The 14,769-nt window shown below is 48.8% G+C and overlaps 1 protein-coding gene across 1 annotated transcript in view; it reads left to right on the top strand.

Moving 5' to 3' along the window:
* LOC141998051 (E3 ubiquitin-protein ligase TRIM39-like) overlaps nucleotides 1-8,137 on the top strand; it is a 34,972-nt gene extending 26,835 nt beyond the window's left edge. The window contains exons 9-11 of the mRNA XM_074970689.1: nucleotides 554-576; nucleotides 1,327-1,430; nucleotides 6,011-8,137. Coding sequence (XP_074826790.1) covers nucleotides 554-576; nucleotides 1,327-1,430; nucleotides 6,011-6,528 — 645 coding nt within the window. The 3' untranslated portion in view covers nucleotides 6,529-8,137. The remainder of the gene's footprint in view (nucleotides 1-553; nucleotides 577-1,326; nucleotides 1,431-6,010) is intronic.
* Nucleotides 8,138-14,769: the final 6,632 nt, after the last annotated feature.

Genomic DNA, 14,769 nt, shown 5'->3' with positions numbered 1-14,769 from the left:
TCCGAAACTCAGGTTTGAGCGTGCACCTGGGCCTTTAGTTTGCAGGTGGGGTATGGCTTGCTCATACACAGGCTGCTACTATGCCTATGCAATGTTCATGGTTTGCTGCTGATGCCTTGTGATGGACGCCAAAACCACATGGTTTTGTTTCTGTTCCCTGGGTGATTTGACTTAGGGTGACCAGATGTCCCGATTTTATAGGGACGGTCCTGATATTTGGGACTTTTTCTTACATAGAGGCCTATTGCCCCCCACCCCCGTCCTGATTTTTCACACTTGCTATCTGGTGACCCTTTTTTTGACTTCCTACGGTTCATAAATCGGGAGTTTCTATTTTAGCGGTGGAGAAAAGGTTCCCCAAGCCCTAATTGCTGGGGTTCAGAGCGTTAACGATTAGATCTGAGAGATTAAAGACATAGCTCTGAATTGACCAGCTATTGGTAACTGTGAAACTGAAGTAGTGATCAAAAAATAAGCTTATTTTGGAGCTGGAGGAGTCCCTAGTATGTGGCGTGTGGAGCTGAACTCCCTTTCCTCTCCCTCTGATTTATAGGAGGCCAGAGACGCACTGAACAGGTACGTGGCTCCTTCTCACTCCCCCTCAGACTTCACAATGCAGGCCAGGGGCTTGGGCACTGGCTGAAAGACACATCTCCAATGTTACACATCTGGGTGGTGATATTTTATGGTGGGTTTTTGTTGTTTGTTTTCTTAAAGCCCCAGTTCCTGGAGTCATGTGATTACATTAAAATCTCAGCCGCTTCTTTTTTTAAGGCAATTTCTAGCTCTCACGGCTGCAGAGAAAAGCTTTCAAATATGCACCCAAAGGGCTGGAAAGCTATAAAACAGGGAATAAGCAGCTGTCAGAAGGGACCAGGGATGGACATTTTGCCTAGTTCCTGTGTGGGAATGGCGGTGAAAAGACTCCCTAGTATTTATATTATCATGGTACCTATAAGCCCAGCTGAGATCAGGACCCCACTGCATACACACAAAGAGACAGTCCCTGCCCTGGAGAATGTACAGTCCAGACAAGCCAGACAGAAGGTGGGAGGGGAAGTCACTTGCCTTTAGTCACCCAGCAAGTGTGTTGCAGGACACAGGGAGCTGAAGCCTGGTGTCCAGGTTCCCAGTCCAGTGCTCTTTCCACTGCTCCATGCTGCCCACCTTTGTGGGTCTTTCCCCATCACTTCCCCCACCTTGAGAGAACTTGCAGACCCATGCCAGGTCCAGGCACAAATGGGCCCCTTGTTGTTTTGCTGCCACGTGATCTGAGCAATCAGGTGAAGAGTCATAAATGTGTGGTTGGTGTTTTTCCTCCTCTAGCCGTGAGAAGGGGAAGGTGCAGGCTGCAATGGCTCTTTCTCCTGAACCGAGGCAGAGGACGCCGGAGTTCTCCCTCAACCCCCAAACTCTGAGGCAGTTCAAAGGTAAGACACACAAATCCCCGCTCCGAAATTTCGTCAGGGTGCAGTGCACTTTCCCCAGCCACTGAAGGTTCTGCTGAGCTTCCCATAGGGACCAACTCCATGGATGTTCTGGGGCTGGAGCACCCAAGTCCCATGGGAAAAAAATAGTGGGTGCTGGTGTGCCCTGCCGATCGGCTCCTCCCCTTCCCGCCAGTGCCTCCAGCCCGCCACGGATCAGCTGTCCAGTGGCAGGCAGGAGGTGCTGGGTGGGAGGGGGTGGAGCAAGGGTTGGGGTGGAATGGGGCAGGAAGAGGGGGGGAAGGGACAGGAAGGGGTGGGGCAGGGGTCTTGGGAGAAGAGGTGGACTGGGACAAAGACCCACCCTCAGACCCATGTGGGTTACCCTGCGTTTAGCCCAGTAAGCCTTACATGGGAAGAGGGGAGCTAGGATGATAGGGCAAACACATAAAGGGTCCCGGCCCTTATCCAGGCTGTATTACAAGGGTGCTAAGGGTTCCAGGCCCAGCCCTAGGAGCCTTAAAAGGGTTACAAAGGGAGTTAGACAGCAATGATTAAATGGCATTGGTAGCTGCTCACCGTAGCTTTTAACTAGGGAAATGCCCTGGTTAAAATGCCTCTGAACAAGGCATTTACAGCTGTTCCCAAAAGCCATTTTCATGAGCTTTAGGGAAACCATTTGTAGGGGCTGTGTTATATCTCAGACAACACCACAAAATTCAGCCAAGATAAGTGTAAGGTGCTGCACTTAGGGAATTAAAACCAAATGCGCAAACACCGAATGGGGGATAACTGGCTTGACAGCAGCACGGCAGAGAAGGATCTGGGAGCCGTGGTGGATCGCCGCCTCAGCGTGGCTGCAGTGCGATGCTGTTGCAAAAAAAAAAAAAAAAGCAAATGCAGTTTTAGGCTGCGTTAACGAGCAGCATAGCATGTGTAACCCACACACCTCCTGGGTGTGGTGTTCTGTCCCATCTAGCGGCACCGATTCTAGCGGAGAACTGGAGCCCGGGCTTTCACTGGTGCCTGTTTCCTATCAGGTCCAGCAAAGCGGTAACGTACTGCCCCAAGAGAGTGCAGGCCTCCTTCCCCTGCCCAATCCCTGTCCTCCCCCTCAAACGCTCTACCCATTATTCCTCTTTTCATCCAATGAGCACCCGCCCTTGCCTCTATATATGAGCTCAAAGTTGTACCGTATTTCCTGTTGTGGTTGTTTGACCGGTGTTTTTGGTTTTTGTGGTGTAGCGACGTTGAGACATTCACTGCCTGGTTGAGGTGAGACCAAGGCAGATTGCTCGGAAATCTACTTGCGGGGAGATGCCACAGAGTCAGCAGGCACCTAACGCTGTTCGGAAGCATGATCCTTGCTGCAAGTGGGATGCAAAAGATTAATCGGTATCGATTTAGCACTTGTGGTTTGCTACTGCGGCTCCTCCCTAGAGGGAGCGATTAATGAGTTTGCTCTACAGCCTTAGCTAACAGCCGGTTGTTTTTTAGCTCAGGCTGTAGAGGCTCGTGCACTAAGCGCCAGAAGTCCCAGGTTCGATCCCGCCTGCTGATGCCCGGTGTCTGTCAGTGTTACACGTGTTACACGTCATGGGAGGTGATAGTACCACTCTACTCGGCGCTGGTTAGGGCTCAGCTGGAGGACTGTGTCCAGTTTTGGTCACCAGTGTATAGAAAGGATGTAGAGATACTGGAAAGGAGCCAGAGGCAAGCGACAAAGATGATCAAAGGGGTGGAATGCAGCCATCTGAGCAAAGGAGGAAGGAACTGGGTATGTTTAGTTTGGAAAAGAGGAGATTAAGTGGGGATACGATAGCGGTCTTCAAATACTTGAAAGGCTGCCATAAAAAAGATGGAGAAAAGTTGCTCTCTTGCCACAGAGTGCAGGACACGATTAAATCTCAGGAAAATCTTCCTAACTGTAAGAAGAATAGGACAATGGAACAGATGCCGAGGGAGGTTGTGGAAGCTCCTTCACTGGAGGATTTCAAATGGAGGCTGGAGAGCCATGAGTCTTGGATGGTTTAGAAACAACAAATCCTGCATCTGGGCAGGGGGTTAGAGTAGATGACCCTTCCTAACCCTATGGTTTTGTGATTCTAACCGCTAGGTCAAATGACCCCACATTTGGATCCTTGATCTTAGCCAGAGCCCCCTTGAGGCGGAGCAAATTTCCAGGCAAACTGAGTAACTGCATGGATCTTAGAGCACTTAGAAGTCAACAGAAAGCTGGTCTAAACCTTAACTATAGGAGACGTGGTGGTGCAATATAAGAACCAGGGGACATCTCCTGACCAATGAACTTTCTTACCTTGAAATTGAAAGGACAAATCAGCACTTTGCAGGAACATTGGGATTTTTAAACAAAGCACTCATTAGCAACTAGGAAATTCAGGATGAAGGGGCCAAGAAACACAAAGATACAATATTGTTTAAATAAATACATTAGGGCAGACACAAGGTGGGGGAGGTCATATCTTTTATTGGACCAACTTCTGTTGGTGGGAGAGACACGCTTTCGAGCTACACGGAGCTCTTCTTCAGGTAAAAGATAATCCCTCACCCGCCTTGTCTCTCTAATATCCTGGGACTGACACTGCTACAACACTGAAGACATTCGGGCAGGACATTATAAGAATTACATTGCAAAAATACACAGCATGCGAAAGCAAGGAATTTCTCAGGTCAGGTCACTGATGACCATAAGGGCCAAATTCTCCTGGCACCAGTGGGTGCTCAACCCCCGGCCCTGCCCCGCCCCCATTCCAACCCCTTCCCCAAAGTCCCCGCCCCAACTCCACCCCCTCCCTGCCCCTATTGGACTCCTTCCCCAAATTCCCACCTGGCCCTGCCTCTTCCCCACCTCCTCCCCTGAGTGTGCCGCATTCCCACTCCTCCCCGCTCCCTCCCACAGCTCATTATGCCGCAAAACAGCTGTTTTGCAGCAGCATGCACTGGGAGAAGAAGCGGGATTGCAGCACACTCAGGGAAGAGGCGGAGGTGAGGTGAGCTGGGGGCGGGGCGGGGAGCTTGGCTGCCGGTGGGTGCAGCGCACCCACCAGTTTTTTCCGTGGGTGCTCCAGCCCCGGAGCACCCACGGAGTCAGCGCCTATGCTGATGACAATCTTAATTCTTCCCCCACTGTATGAAAGACTCTGCAATAACTCTATCCATCCACACTAGGAAATATTTGGGTGTCTTGTAAGTTTAAGCTTCTTTCCAGAACTTTAGTTGGTTGATAGTTATCAGTGATTTTGTTTTTGGGCGGAGGCGGGAAGGTGAGAAAATGCCTTTTCAACTAAATGGAAATTTACACACACCCCCACTATCATTGGTTTTGTTTTATTTTATTATTGGAAAATCGAACCCCAAAATGTTTTTAGGTTTTGGCAACTGTCAGTTTTATGTATAGATATAACCTCACCACCACCACCAAAAAAAAAACCTTTACAGGGTAAAAATTTCATTCTCTTCTCATCACAAAGACTTGCTTATAGACTCATAGAAATGTGGGGCTGGAAAGGAGATGAAGTTGTCATCTAGTCCACACACCCCCTCACTGAAGCAGGCTACTCTTGACAGGCATTCTCTAACCTGTTCTTCAAAACCTCTAAGGATGGGGATGCTAAAATCTAAAAAGGTTTAGTCACATTAACTCTTCTTTAGGACCATGTGGAGTCCACAGGAGATGAGCTGCTTTGCCCGTTTCTGATTCGTCAAGGTACATGGGCATCAATTATCCCACCTTATTTACAAAGATCCTATGCCCCAAGAGTTGCACAAGGGTCCTCGTGCACAGAGCTGGCGTGTCTATGTAAACTTACGTCCTGTGTCTAGTTCACAGGTGTACAAAACTGGTGGGTGCGGTGAGGCAGCATATTTATTATGTATTATTGTGTATGCATGAGAGGAGCTTTTAAAATGGTGGTTTATTGTTCTCATTTTCTTAACTCCACTCTCAGTGCAGTGTTCACTTCTACCCCGTCTATGGCTATGGACTGAAAACTTGTATACTTGATCCTAAAAAGACACATTTTACAGAACCAGGAGGGATGGAAGCATAGGTGCTAGAACTAGGGGTGCTGCCATACCCCCCGTCTTGAAGTGGTTTCCATCATATACAGGGTTTACAGTTTGGTTCAATGGCTCTCAGCACCCCCACTTGTTTCAGCTCCCCTGGATAGAAGAAGGGAAAGATGGAAGAGTGAGTATCTAGAGGGCAGAGTTAAGGTTATTTGAATGACCATCACTTATAATGTCCTATCTTTTCAATGTTTCTTGCTTTTAAAACATGTCCTTGTACCTTGCTTTATCCTCACCTCCGAATGTCCCAGTTTTTTAACACTGGTCGTTGATAGCTCCAGCATCCCTGCTAGGCCTTTAACATCCAAGGGTTTGGTGTGGACTTTCTGACTTACCTTTCACCTAGAGAAAAGAAGTTGTCAGGGGGACACTGAGTGCACCCAATTGTAGATGATAATTTTGTACTAATGTCTAACCTCTTGAATATTCTGTCCAACCTTCCCCCCAGTGCTGAGCTCAGCATCTAACACTCTGATTCTCTCTCTGTCATGCAGTGAATGTGACTCTGGATCCAGACACGGCAGGTCCTGAACTCATCCTCTCTGAGGACCTGAAAGGTGCCAGATGGGGAAAACCAAGTCAGGAGATGCCTGACCGTCTGGAGAGATTTGACACTGATCCCTGCGTGTTGGGCTGTGAGGGATTCACCTCGGGGAGACACTACTGGGAGGTGGAGGTGGATGGGATGTTCTGGACCGTGGGTGTGGCCAGCGAGTCTGTGAGGAGGAAAGGACGTATTGTCTTTCGACCCAACATGGGGGTCTTGGGTTTGCAGAAATATCATCACCTCTGTGTGGCGCTCACCAACCCTTCCAACACCTATGTGCCCCTCAAAAAGAACAACAATGAGATCGGCGTCTATTTGGACTATGAACTGGGGCGAGTGTCATTTTACGACCTCAGCAACGAGGAGCTGCTCTTTGCTTTCCCGCCGGTCTCTTTCAATGGGGAGAGAGTTTTCCCTTACTTTTGTGTATTGTTGTCCCACATAAAACTGTCCCCCAGAGGGTGATGCATGGCTGTGATCCCAAGAAACTGGATTCTCTGGCCTGTGGTGTCATACTCTCTATGATCCTAGAAGTTCTTGCTGAACCTCTTCTAGCTTCCATTGCCCTACACTCTATGACCCTGGAGGATTACAATGTTCTTGCTGAACCTCTTGTCGTTTCCATTGCTCTAAGCTCTATGACCCTGGAGGATTACAATGTTCTTGCTGAACTTCTTCTAGCTTCCATTTCCTTAGGTTCTATGACCCTGGAGGATTACAATGTTCTTGCTAAGCCTCTTCTAGGTTTCATTTCCCTAAGGTCTATGACCCTGGAGGATTACAATATTCTTGCTAAGCCTCTTCTAGCTTCCATTTCCCTAAGCTCTATGACCCTGGAAGACAACGTCTTTCCTGTAGAGCTGCTCCGAGCTATGTTATTAGTCTCCATGCCTCAGAAGGACTCCCATGTTTCCTCACAGAAAATCCTAGGCTCTCAATCCTGGTCTCTATGGCTCTGCAAGGAGTACAGTGTTGTTGCAGAGTCCTGTTTAGCTTCTTATTTTCTAGTCTCTATGCTCCTGTCAGGGTCCCATGTTCCTTCATACCCCCTGCTAGCTCTCTGTCTGCAAACTGGACCATCTTGAAGTACAGAACGTGACACGTTTTAATGGCAGAAATTAAGGAAAGAAAATCCTGAGTGGGTGTCTCGATTCAGCCTGTATGACCGTTGTGACAGATATTGCAAACACACGCAGCCTCTTTGGGAGCGATTGTTTCCACCTGATAAATGTGATCTGTGTGCTTGAGATGGGCCGGACGACATGGGCCTGTAGTATATTCACAGACCTATGGCTCAATGTGTATTACAGGTAATTGTATGTTCCCGGCTCACTGGGTGGATTTTCTGGGGAACCTGGGAAGATCAATGCAAGTTCCTATGGTTGGTTACACAGACTCCCAGCCTTTGAGGCTGATTTTACCTGCTTCAGGAGCTTGGGAACAAATTTTGGGGTCTAAAGGGTGAGTTTAAACAGACTCTCTCATTTTGAGCCAACAAACTGACATGAACTTTTAATCAATAGGTCAAACCTTGTGAAGGAGTGGAAGGATTAGAACCTGCCAGGGTCTCCATAGGACTGATGGGGGACCTCTGGGAAGCAGAAGTCTGCCTTTCCACTTGTTATTGTTTTATTGATCTGTTTTCTCTGTAAGGCTTTTGTCCTTAAATAAATGCTCTGTGCAAAGTGCCTAATCACTGGTGCCCCGCTTGAGAGAGAGAGCGCAAAACTGCAGTGCTGATTTAGGTCACACGCCTGTCTTCTCTCTGCCATGCAATGGTGCGATATAAAGGGCGAGCACCCACGAAACACTGGTGAGATGCTAAAGATCTGCCCTTCTGGCCTCTATTTATTAAAGTAGAACAATGAGCCAATAATGGCAGTAAAAGCAACATGAAATAAATGTGAAAGGAGTGACTGGGAAATCCCACTGAGATGCGCAGAATAAAATATGCCCAGTGTCCATCACATCACAGGCTTTTCCAGGCGGGGAATTATTTATTTGGGATTTTTTCCCCTAAAATATGTATTACATTTTGATGTGCAATTGACTTTTCCCTGTTGCTCAGTATCTGATAGGAAGATCCTTGATTTTGCAATAAATATTTGTTCCTATTTTTCACGTTATTCTATCAGAATCCTTTCTCAGCACCACCCCTGTGACGTACACATCTACAGGAACTCCTCACTTAACGTTGTCCCGGTTAGTGTTGTTTCGTTGATTCATTGCTGATCAGTTAGAGAACATGCTCATTTAAAGTTGCGCAAGGCTCCCTTATTACCTTGTTTGGCAGCCGCCTGCGTTGTCCACTGCTTGCAGAAAGAGCAGCCCGATGGAGCTAGTTGGTGGGGGCTTGGGTGGACTGGCAGCCCCCCATCAGCTCCCTGCTCCCTTAAGTTCCCTGTGTGGCAGCCACCCAGCAGACTATCAATTGCCAGCAGTTCAGGTGTCCCTCCCCCACATTGACCCGTGCTGCTCCTGCCCTCTGCCTTGGAGCTGCTCCTGGGAGCCTCCTGCTTGCTGTGCAGGGGGGGGAAAGAGGGGTGCTAATGTCAGGGTGTCCCACTCCCCCCACGCCTGCCCCCCCGTTCCTGACCCCCATCTCTACAGAGCAGGGCGGGACAGGACAGGGCTCAGGACTGGGAGCTTGTTGGCAGCAACTGCTGTCTCAACTTGCTGATCTACTTAAAAAGGCAATGGACTTAGAGCGCGGTCAGCGTACTTAAAGGGGCAAAGCGCGTCTCTCTGTCACACACACGGGGTGTGTCTCTGTCTCTCTCTGACATGCTGTCTCCCCTCCCTCCATTCATGCTGCCTTGTAGCGTGTGAGGCAGGACATTAATAGAATTATAGAACACTTAATTCATGAATCAGGGAATCACTTACCATTCATAAGTGTCCTGCTTATGTCACGCTCCAGTCAGTGTTCTGTTGCTTAGATCCAAACTCTGCATCATTTCTACTGGGACTCCATCTTCTCCTGACTGATCGTGCTGGGGGCTCTGCCTGCCTCCAGCACTCAGGACCCTGAGCTACCACCATCACCTGGGAACCCCGACCAGTTCAAGCCTTCTGGAGTGGGTGAGATCCTTGGCCTCCACGTACTACTTCCTATATACTTAATGTTGTGGGGGGTTTTGTTTGTTTGTTTGTTTTTAAAAAGGAACTAGATTGAGCCCCCTACTCCCTTCAAGCCAGTTCATTCCTCCCCAGGTTTCCATACACTCCTCAGGCACTAAAGCCTCTTAATGACTGCTGACCTGGTTTGAATTGTACCCAGTGCCCTACAGGTGAAAGGCCCATATTCCATCTCCAGAATCCTGAGGCAGCCAGTCCCTCAGGGATGTGACATCTTTGGGAAATATTTTAGGATAATCTTTCCCACTGAACAGAATTCCAGAGGCTGGTATAAAAGGGTGAGAACTTCAGGATTAAGTTCAGCAGAGAAATTTTTATCCAATATGTGACCTTCCCCACACATTCTGCTGTGGAGCCCTGGGGAGAAGTGGTGCTAACCTGGTCCCCATGCCCTTTCCCTGCAGTGTGAAACACAAGGGGGAGTGAGGGAGAGCCACTTACCTGCTCAAGGTGCTTCTGACATCCTAGAGGGGAAAGAGAGAGAAAGAATCTCAGTCCTACCTGACGCATGCTTGGGATCCCAAAACAGGGATTTTGCAAATCTGGACAAAAGAGGCCGTGTCCTGGCCCCAGAGCCCTGGATTCGCTGAGCTTATGGGGCTTTGCCATCTCTAATATTTATGTGTCTGTAACTCAAAACAATAATAATTCCGATTCCAGCAACGCACACAAACAGTTACCTGATTCAGGAGCTGTCCTGTCCCTGCACATGGATCGGGGATGTTTTTAACTCAGTCTCACCTGCAGGAATTCACTCGCTGGCTTCTGACGTTTCCCCTCCAGCTCACTGATCAGTTCGCTGAGACGGGAAATCTCCTTGGAGAGTTTGGTGACATTTTCCTTCTGTATCCTCAAAATCTCCTTGTCCGGTTTTTCCAGCTGGGCCAGCAGGAGTCGCTCTTGTTCCTCCAGGAACTGCTGCAGTTGCTGAAATTCAGACACAATCTTCTGCCTCTCGGTTTGTGTTTGTTTCTGAACAAAAACAGGAAAGGGGATGGTCAGGGCCACAGACAGAGCCTGGGGTCCTTTCACGGAGCGCTGAGTGTGCAGGAAAGAAAATATATTTGTAAGCTTGAAGATTTGACACTTGACTCTACCGTATGCTTACTAGGAAGAGGATTCTCTCACATCTTACCCTCTGGCCCTGATGATATCTCTTAAAGGGAGGTTTCTATTGACAAGGGAGGCTATTGTGTGATCAGTGGCCTCTCAGAATCCAGAGCAGCAGGAGGCAGGACTAATCAGCACTACACTGATGGAGAAGCCAGGGGAGAAAAAAGAATCAAACATTTGAACAAGGCAAGACACTTTGGGCAGCCGGCACTGCATGGTGTTCCTGTCCGTCCAACTTAGGAGGATCTTTGGGAAAGCCACGTGAGCTGGAAATTCACTCGTTAATTGGAATGGAAGCTTGGATTCTGCAGAGAATGACGTGTTCCTGCCCCGGGGAGAAGATTATCTAACACAGCAATCCGTGATCATGGAGAACCACACACAACAAGGCCACGTTCCCTGAGGCCACAGCGGAACTTGCCTACAAACGGGCCTCCCACCCAGGAGCGACGGAAGCTTCTTAAAAGTGTCCGGGGGGTCACTGGCACCTGAGCTGTGGTGCTGCCCCCTGAGGCCTCGCGCACACAGCCACGTGTTTCATTTTTTCGACTAGGTTTCCCAGCTGCCAGTTGGGCCGGAGTTTCCCTTTCAGAATTTGGGATCCGCGGACGGGACATGTCAGGGGTCGGCATCCCGCCCATTCCGCACAGTACTGGGCGACGCAGCCTCGGCAAAAGTTGTGCCCACAGTCTACGCTCACCGGGTCGGTCAGGTACTCCAGGCAGATGGGGCAGGTGGTTTCCTCTCGCATGTCCAAGTCTGAAGGGGAGGCGGCCATGGCTGTTGGGGTCTCCAGGCTTTCTCTGATCTCTCTTCCTTTGGATTCTGCCTGTGGAGGGGAGAAGCTCAGTGAGAACCACGCTAGGGAAGGGGAATGGCTGGGAGAAGGTGAGGAAAGCAGGCATGGGCGGCAAGTATCATAAGCCACGGCAGGCTAAACCTCCCCTGACCCAGGCTGTGGCCCCACCCATGTTGCGCCCCGAGACCCTGCCCTGCCTTCCCTCCCCCTCTACCTGAAGCTGGTGGGGGCTCAGCTCCAGCCGGCGGCCCTGAGCTCAGGCCCGCCAGTGGCGGCGCTGTGGGGTTAGGGGGCCAGCCCCAGCATTCGGGGTGGGGGGCGGCGGCATGCGGGGGGTATGGGCTAGCCTACCCGAAGGGGGGCTCACCCATCACCCATGAAAGCAAGATAGGAATGGAGAAGAAAAGGCAGTAATACCCAGATGGGGACTGCTTCTTCCCCACTCCCTCTGGAGGGGTGGGCGTCTCTCCATAGCGGGGGCCATTCCTAGCCACAAGAGCCCAGTTTCAAACACCACCTAAAAATACATTTTTAATGCCCTTTTATTTCAAGTGTATGTGAAGTTTCTCACTGAAAGGCCCTGTACGTTGAACTTTCACTTTAGTTAGTACATTTCGGAACTCAGTGCTAAAGATGGACCCCGGACCAACACCTCCAGAATAATAATGGTCAAAAGTAAATATTGGATCCCCACAATCTCCCAGAGAGGGGCATGAATGTTAATCCGCTCTTCAGCGAGAGTGATACAAAGGTGGGTCGACTGATCGTGAATCCCAAGTACAGTAGAACCTCAGAATGACGAACGCCTCGGGGACGGCGGTTGTTCGTAACTCCGAACAAAAAGTTATGGTTGTTCTTTCAAAAGTTTACAACTGAACAGTGACCTAATACAGCTTCGAAATTTTACTCCGCAGAGGAAAAATGCTGCTTTTAACCATATTCACTTAAATGAAACAAGCACAGAGGCAGTTTCTTTACCTCGTTAATTTTTTTTTTTAAACTTTCCCTTTATTATTTTTTTTTTTTTGGTAGCTTAGATTTAAACACGGCATCGCCCTGGAGTTGTCCTTTTTTATTTTTGTCTCTGCTGCTGCTGCCTGACTGCTTATTTCCGGTTCCAGATGAGGTGTGTGGTTGACTGGTCAGTTCGTAACTCTGGTGTTCAGAACGTGGAGGTTCCACTGGAAACAGGCTCTATGCAGCAGGAATGCAGGGAGTGGGGGAGACGAAATTCACTTGTGGGGCCAGGGTATGGGACTCCAGCCCAGCCCCTGTCCTAGATTTTGGACTACAATAACGGCTGCCCTTCTACACTACTTGGTGCTACGGGAGACCCCTTCCACGGTGCAGGGCGGGCTGGGGAAGCTAATTCCCTGCTGCAGAGCAAATTCCTCTCCTAACATCCCTGCACTGTGGAGGATTTAGTGCTGGTTCTCCAAGTGATGGCCGGATATCCCCCAGAGCACGAACAAGTACTCAGGAGGAGAGCCCCGCTCCTTGGCCCTGTGGTCCGGCCACTAGGTCATGCTGCCCTCTCTCTCTCTCTCACACACACACACTCACACAGGAAAGACTCACAAACTGAAACACAGATCGAAGGATTTTTTTTAAAAAAAAAAGAAGAAGAAGAAAAATATTTCTCCTCTGACCTCAAGTGTCTGTGAGGAACATTTCAGCTGTTCCAGGATCCTGGGTGTAATCCCAGCTCCCCCGCCTTAGAGAAAATGAATCAATAGGGATTCCTGTTTGATAACATAGTCTGAATTTTATTCTAAACTATGCACAGTTTCAGCTGAGAGTTTCAATCCAGTGCTCCCTCTCCTGCAGGGAGAGACACCAAATACTAGAATGCAAGGGAAGGAAACATTCAGACATCACATGATGTTAGTGTCTGGAAGTGGAAAAAACCAATTGGGGGGGGAGGGATAATTCAGTGGTTTGAGCTATTGGCCTGCTAAACCCAGGGTTGTGAGTTCAATCCTTGAGGGGACCATTTGGGATCTGGGGCAAAAATTGGGGATTGGTCCTGCTTTGAGCAGGGGGTTGGACTAGATGACCTCTTGAGGTCCCTTCCAACCCTGGTATTCTATTAATTCCTTTTCTGGAAGGGAAGGAGGGTGGAGTCACTGTAACACTGCAAGCCAGTGATTGAGTTGAAATCATCAGCCCTCACTCAGATCAAGCTGGAGCTGAGCCCAAAGAGGGTTTTCACTGATTGTTTTTGACCAACTGTCTCAGGCAAGAGAAGGGGAACAATCAAGGGCAGCGGAAAGGCTGGGTGGAACAACAGGATCGGAGGCTAGATTTGGGATGATTTTAATCTGGATTATTTTGCAGTCAGGGGGCTGGAACAATTTGTACAGTGGGGGTGCTGAGAGCCATCAAACCAAACCGTAAACTCTGGATATGATGGAACCCACTTCAAACTAGTGGGTGCGGCAGCCCCCCCAATTTTCAGCACCTATGTTTGCAGGCCAATACCTTGTGTGGCAGCGTTAACTCCCTCTTGACAGGTTTAACTCTGGATTTCTGAGATTTCTACAGTTACCATAGGGTTGGATCAAAGGTGCCGTGTGACAAATAGTTCCCACCCTCTCCTTCTCAGCTGGCAACTTTGCTGAGCATGCTAGCCCAGTGGCTCTCAACCTTTCCACAAGACTGTACCCCATTCAGGAGTCTGATTTGTCTTGCCTACCCCCAAGTTTCCCCTCACTTCAAAACAACTTGCTTACAAAATCAGACATAAAAATACAGAATGGTCACAGCCACACTAGGACTGAACGGTGGGTGACTTTCTCATTGTTACCATATAATTATAAAACAAATTGATGGGAATATTGTACTTACATGTCAGTGTACTGTATATGTTGGGATATGTAAGGGTTAAGTCGAGACCTGGGAAACTGCTGTTATGCTGACGTGGTATTAGGGGTAGAAGCATAGGCAGGCACGGCTTCTGCACTTCATAGATAAAGTGCTACCCCTTTCTGTTCCCGTCTCCTTGTTAAGGATTGATAAGCGTTGCATCTGCACAAGGAATGTCAGGTTTCAGAGTAGCAGCCGTGTTAGTCTGGATCCGCAAAAAGAAAAGGAGGACTTGTGGCACTTAGAGACTAACCAATTTATTTGAGCATAAGCTTTCGTGAGCTACAGCTCACTTCATCGGATGCATATGAAAGCTTACGCTCAAATAAATTGGTTAGTTTCTAAGGTGCCACAAGTCCTCCATTTCATAAGGAATGTGGGGATCTAAAGGATACCTTTGTGTAAAGCAGTGTTATCTCTCCCCTCCCTTCCTTCCCCAGCTACATAAACGAGCTCGGGGTCATGGCCCCTTCCTCCCTTCCCTGCAAACTGTTGATCAAGGGAATCTATGGCTGCAATTACTGCAAAGAAATGTAGCTTCAAGGTCAAATTATCCATATGCTAAAGCTGTAAACAGTAATCACGGGCGGGAATAATTATATTCAGTAGGTAGGTTTCAGAGTAGCAGCCGTGTTAGTCTGTATCCGCAAAAAGAAAAGGAGGACTTGTGGCACTTTTGAGACGAACAAATTTATTTGAGCATAAGCTTTCGTGAGCTACAGCTCACTTCATCGGATGCTGTAGATAGCTATTAATATTCATTGTATGGGCATTCATATTACTCTAGGGTT

The sequence above is a fragment of the Natator depressus genome, chromosome 14, assembly GCF_965152275.1.
Source record: "Natator depressus isolate rNatDep1 chromosome 14, rNatDep2.hap1, whole genome shotgun sequence".
Classification (NCBI taxonomy): Eukaryota; Metazoa; Chordata; order Testudines; family Cheloniidae; genus Natator; species Natator depressus.
Note: the sequence above shows the minus strand (reverse complement) of the source record. Positions and strands in the feature narration are given on the sequence as shown.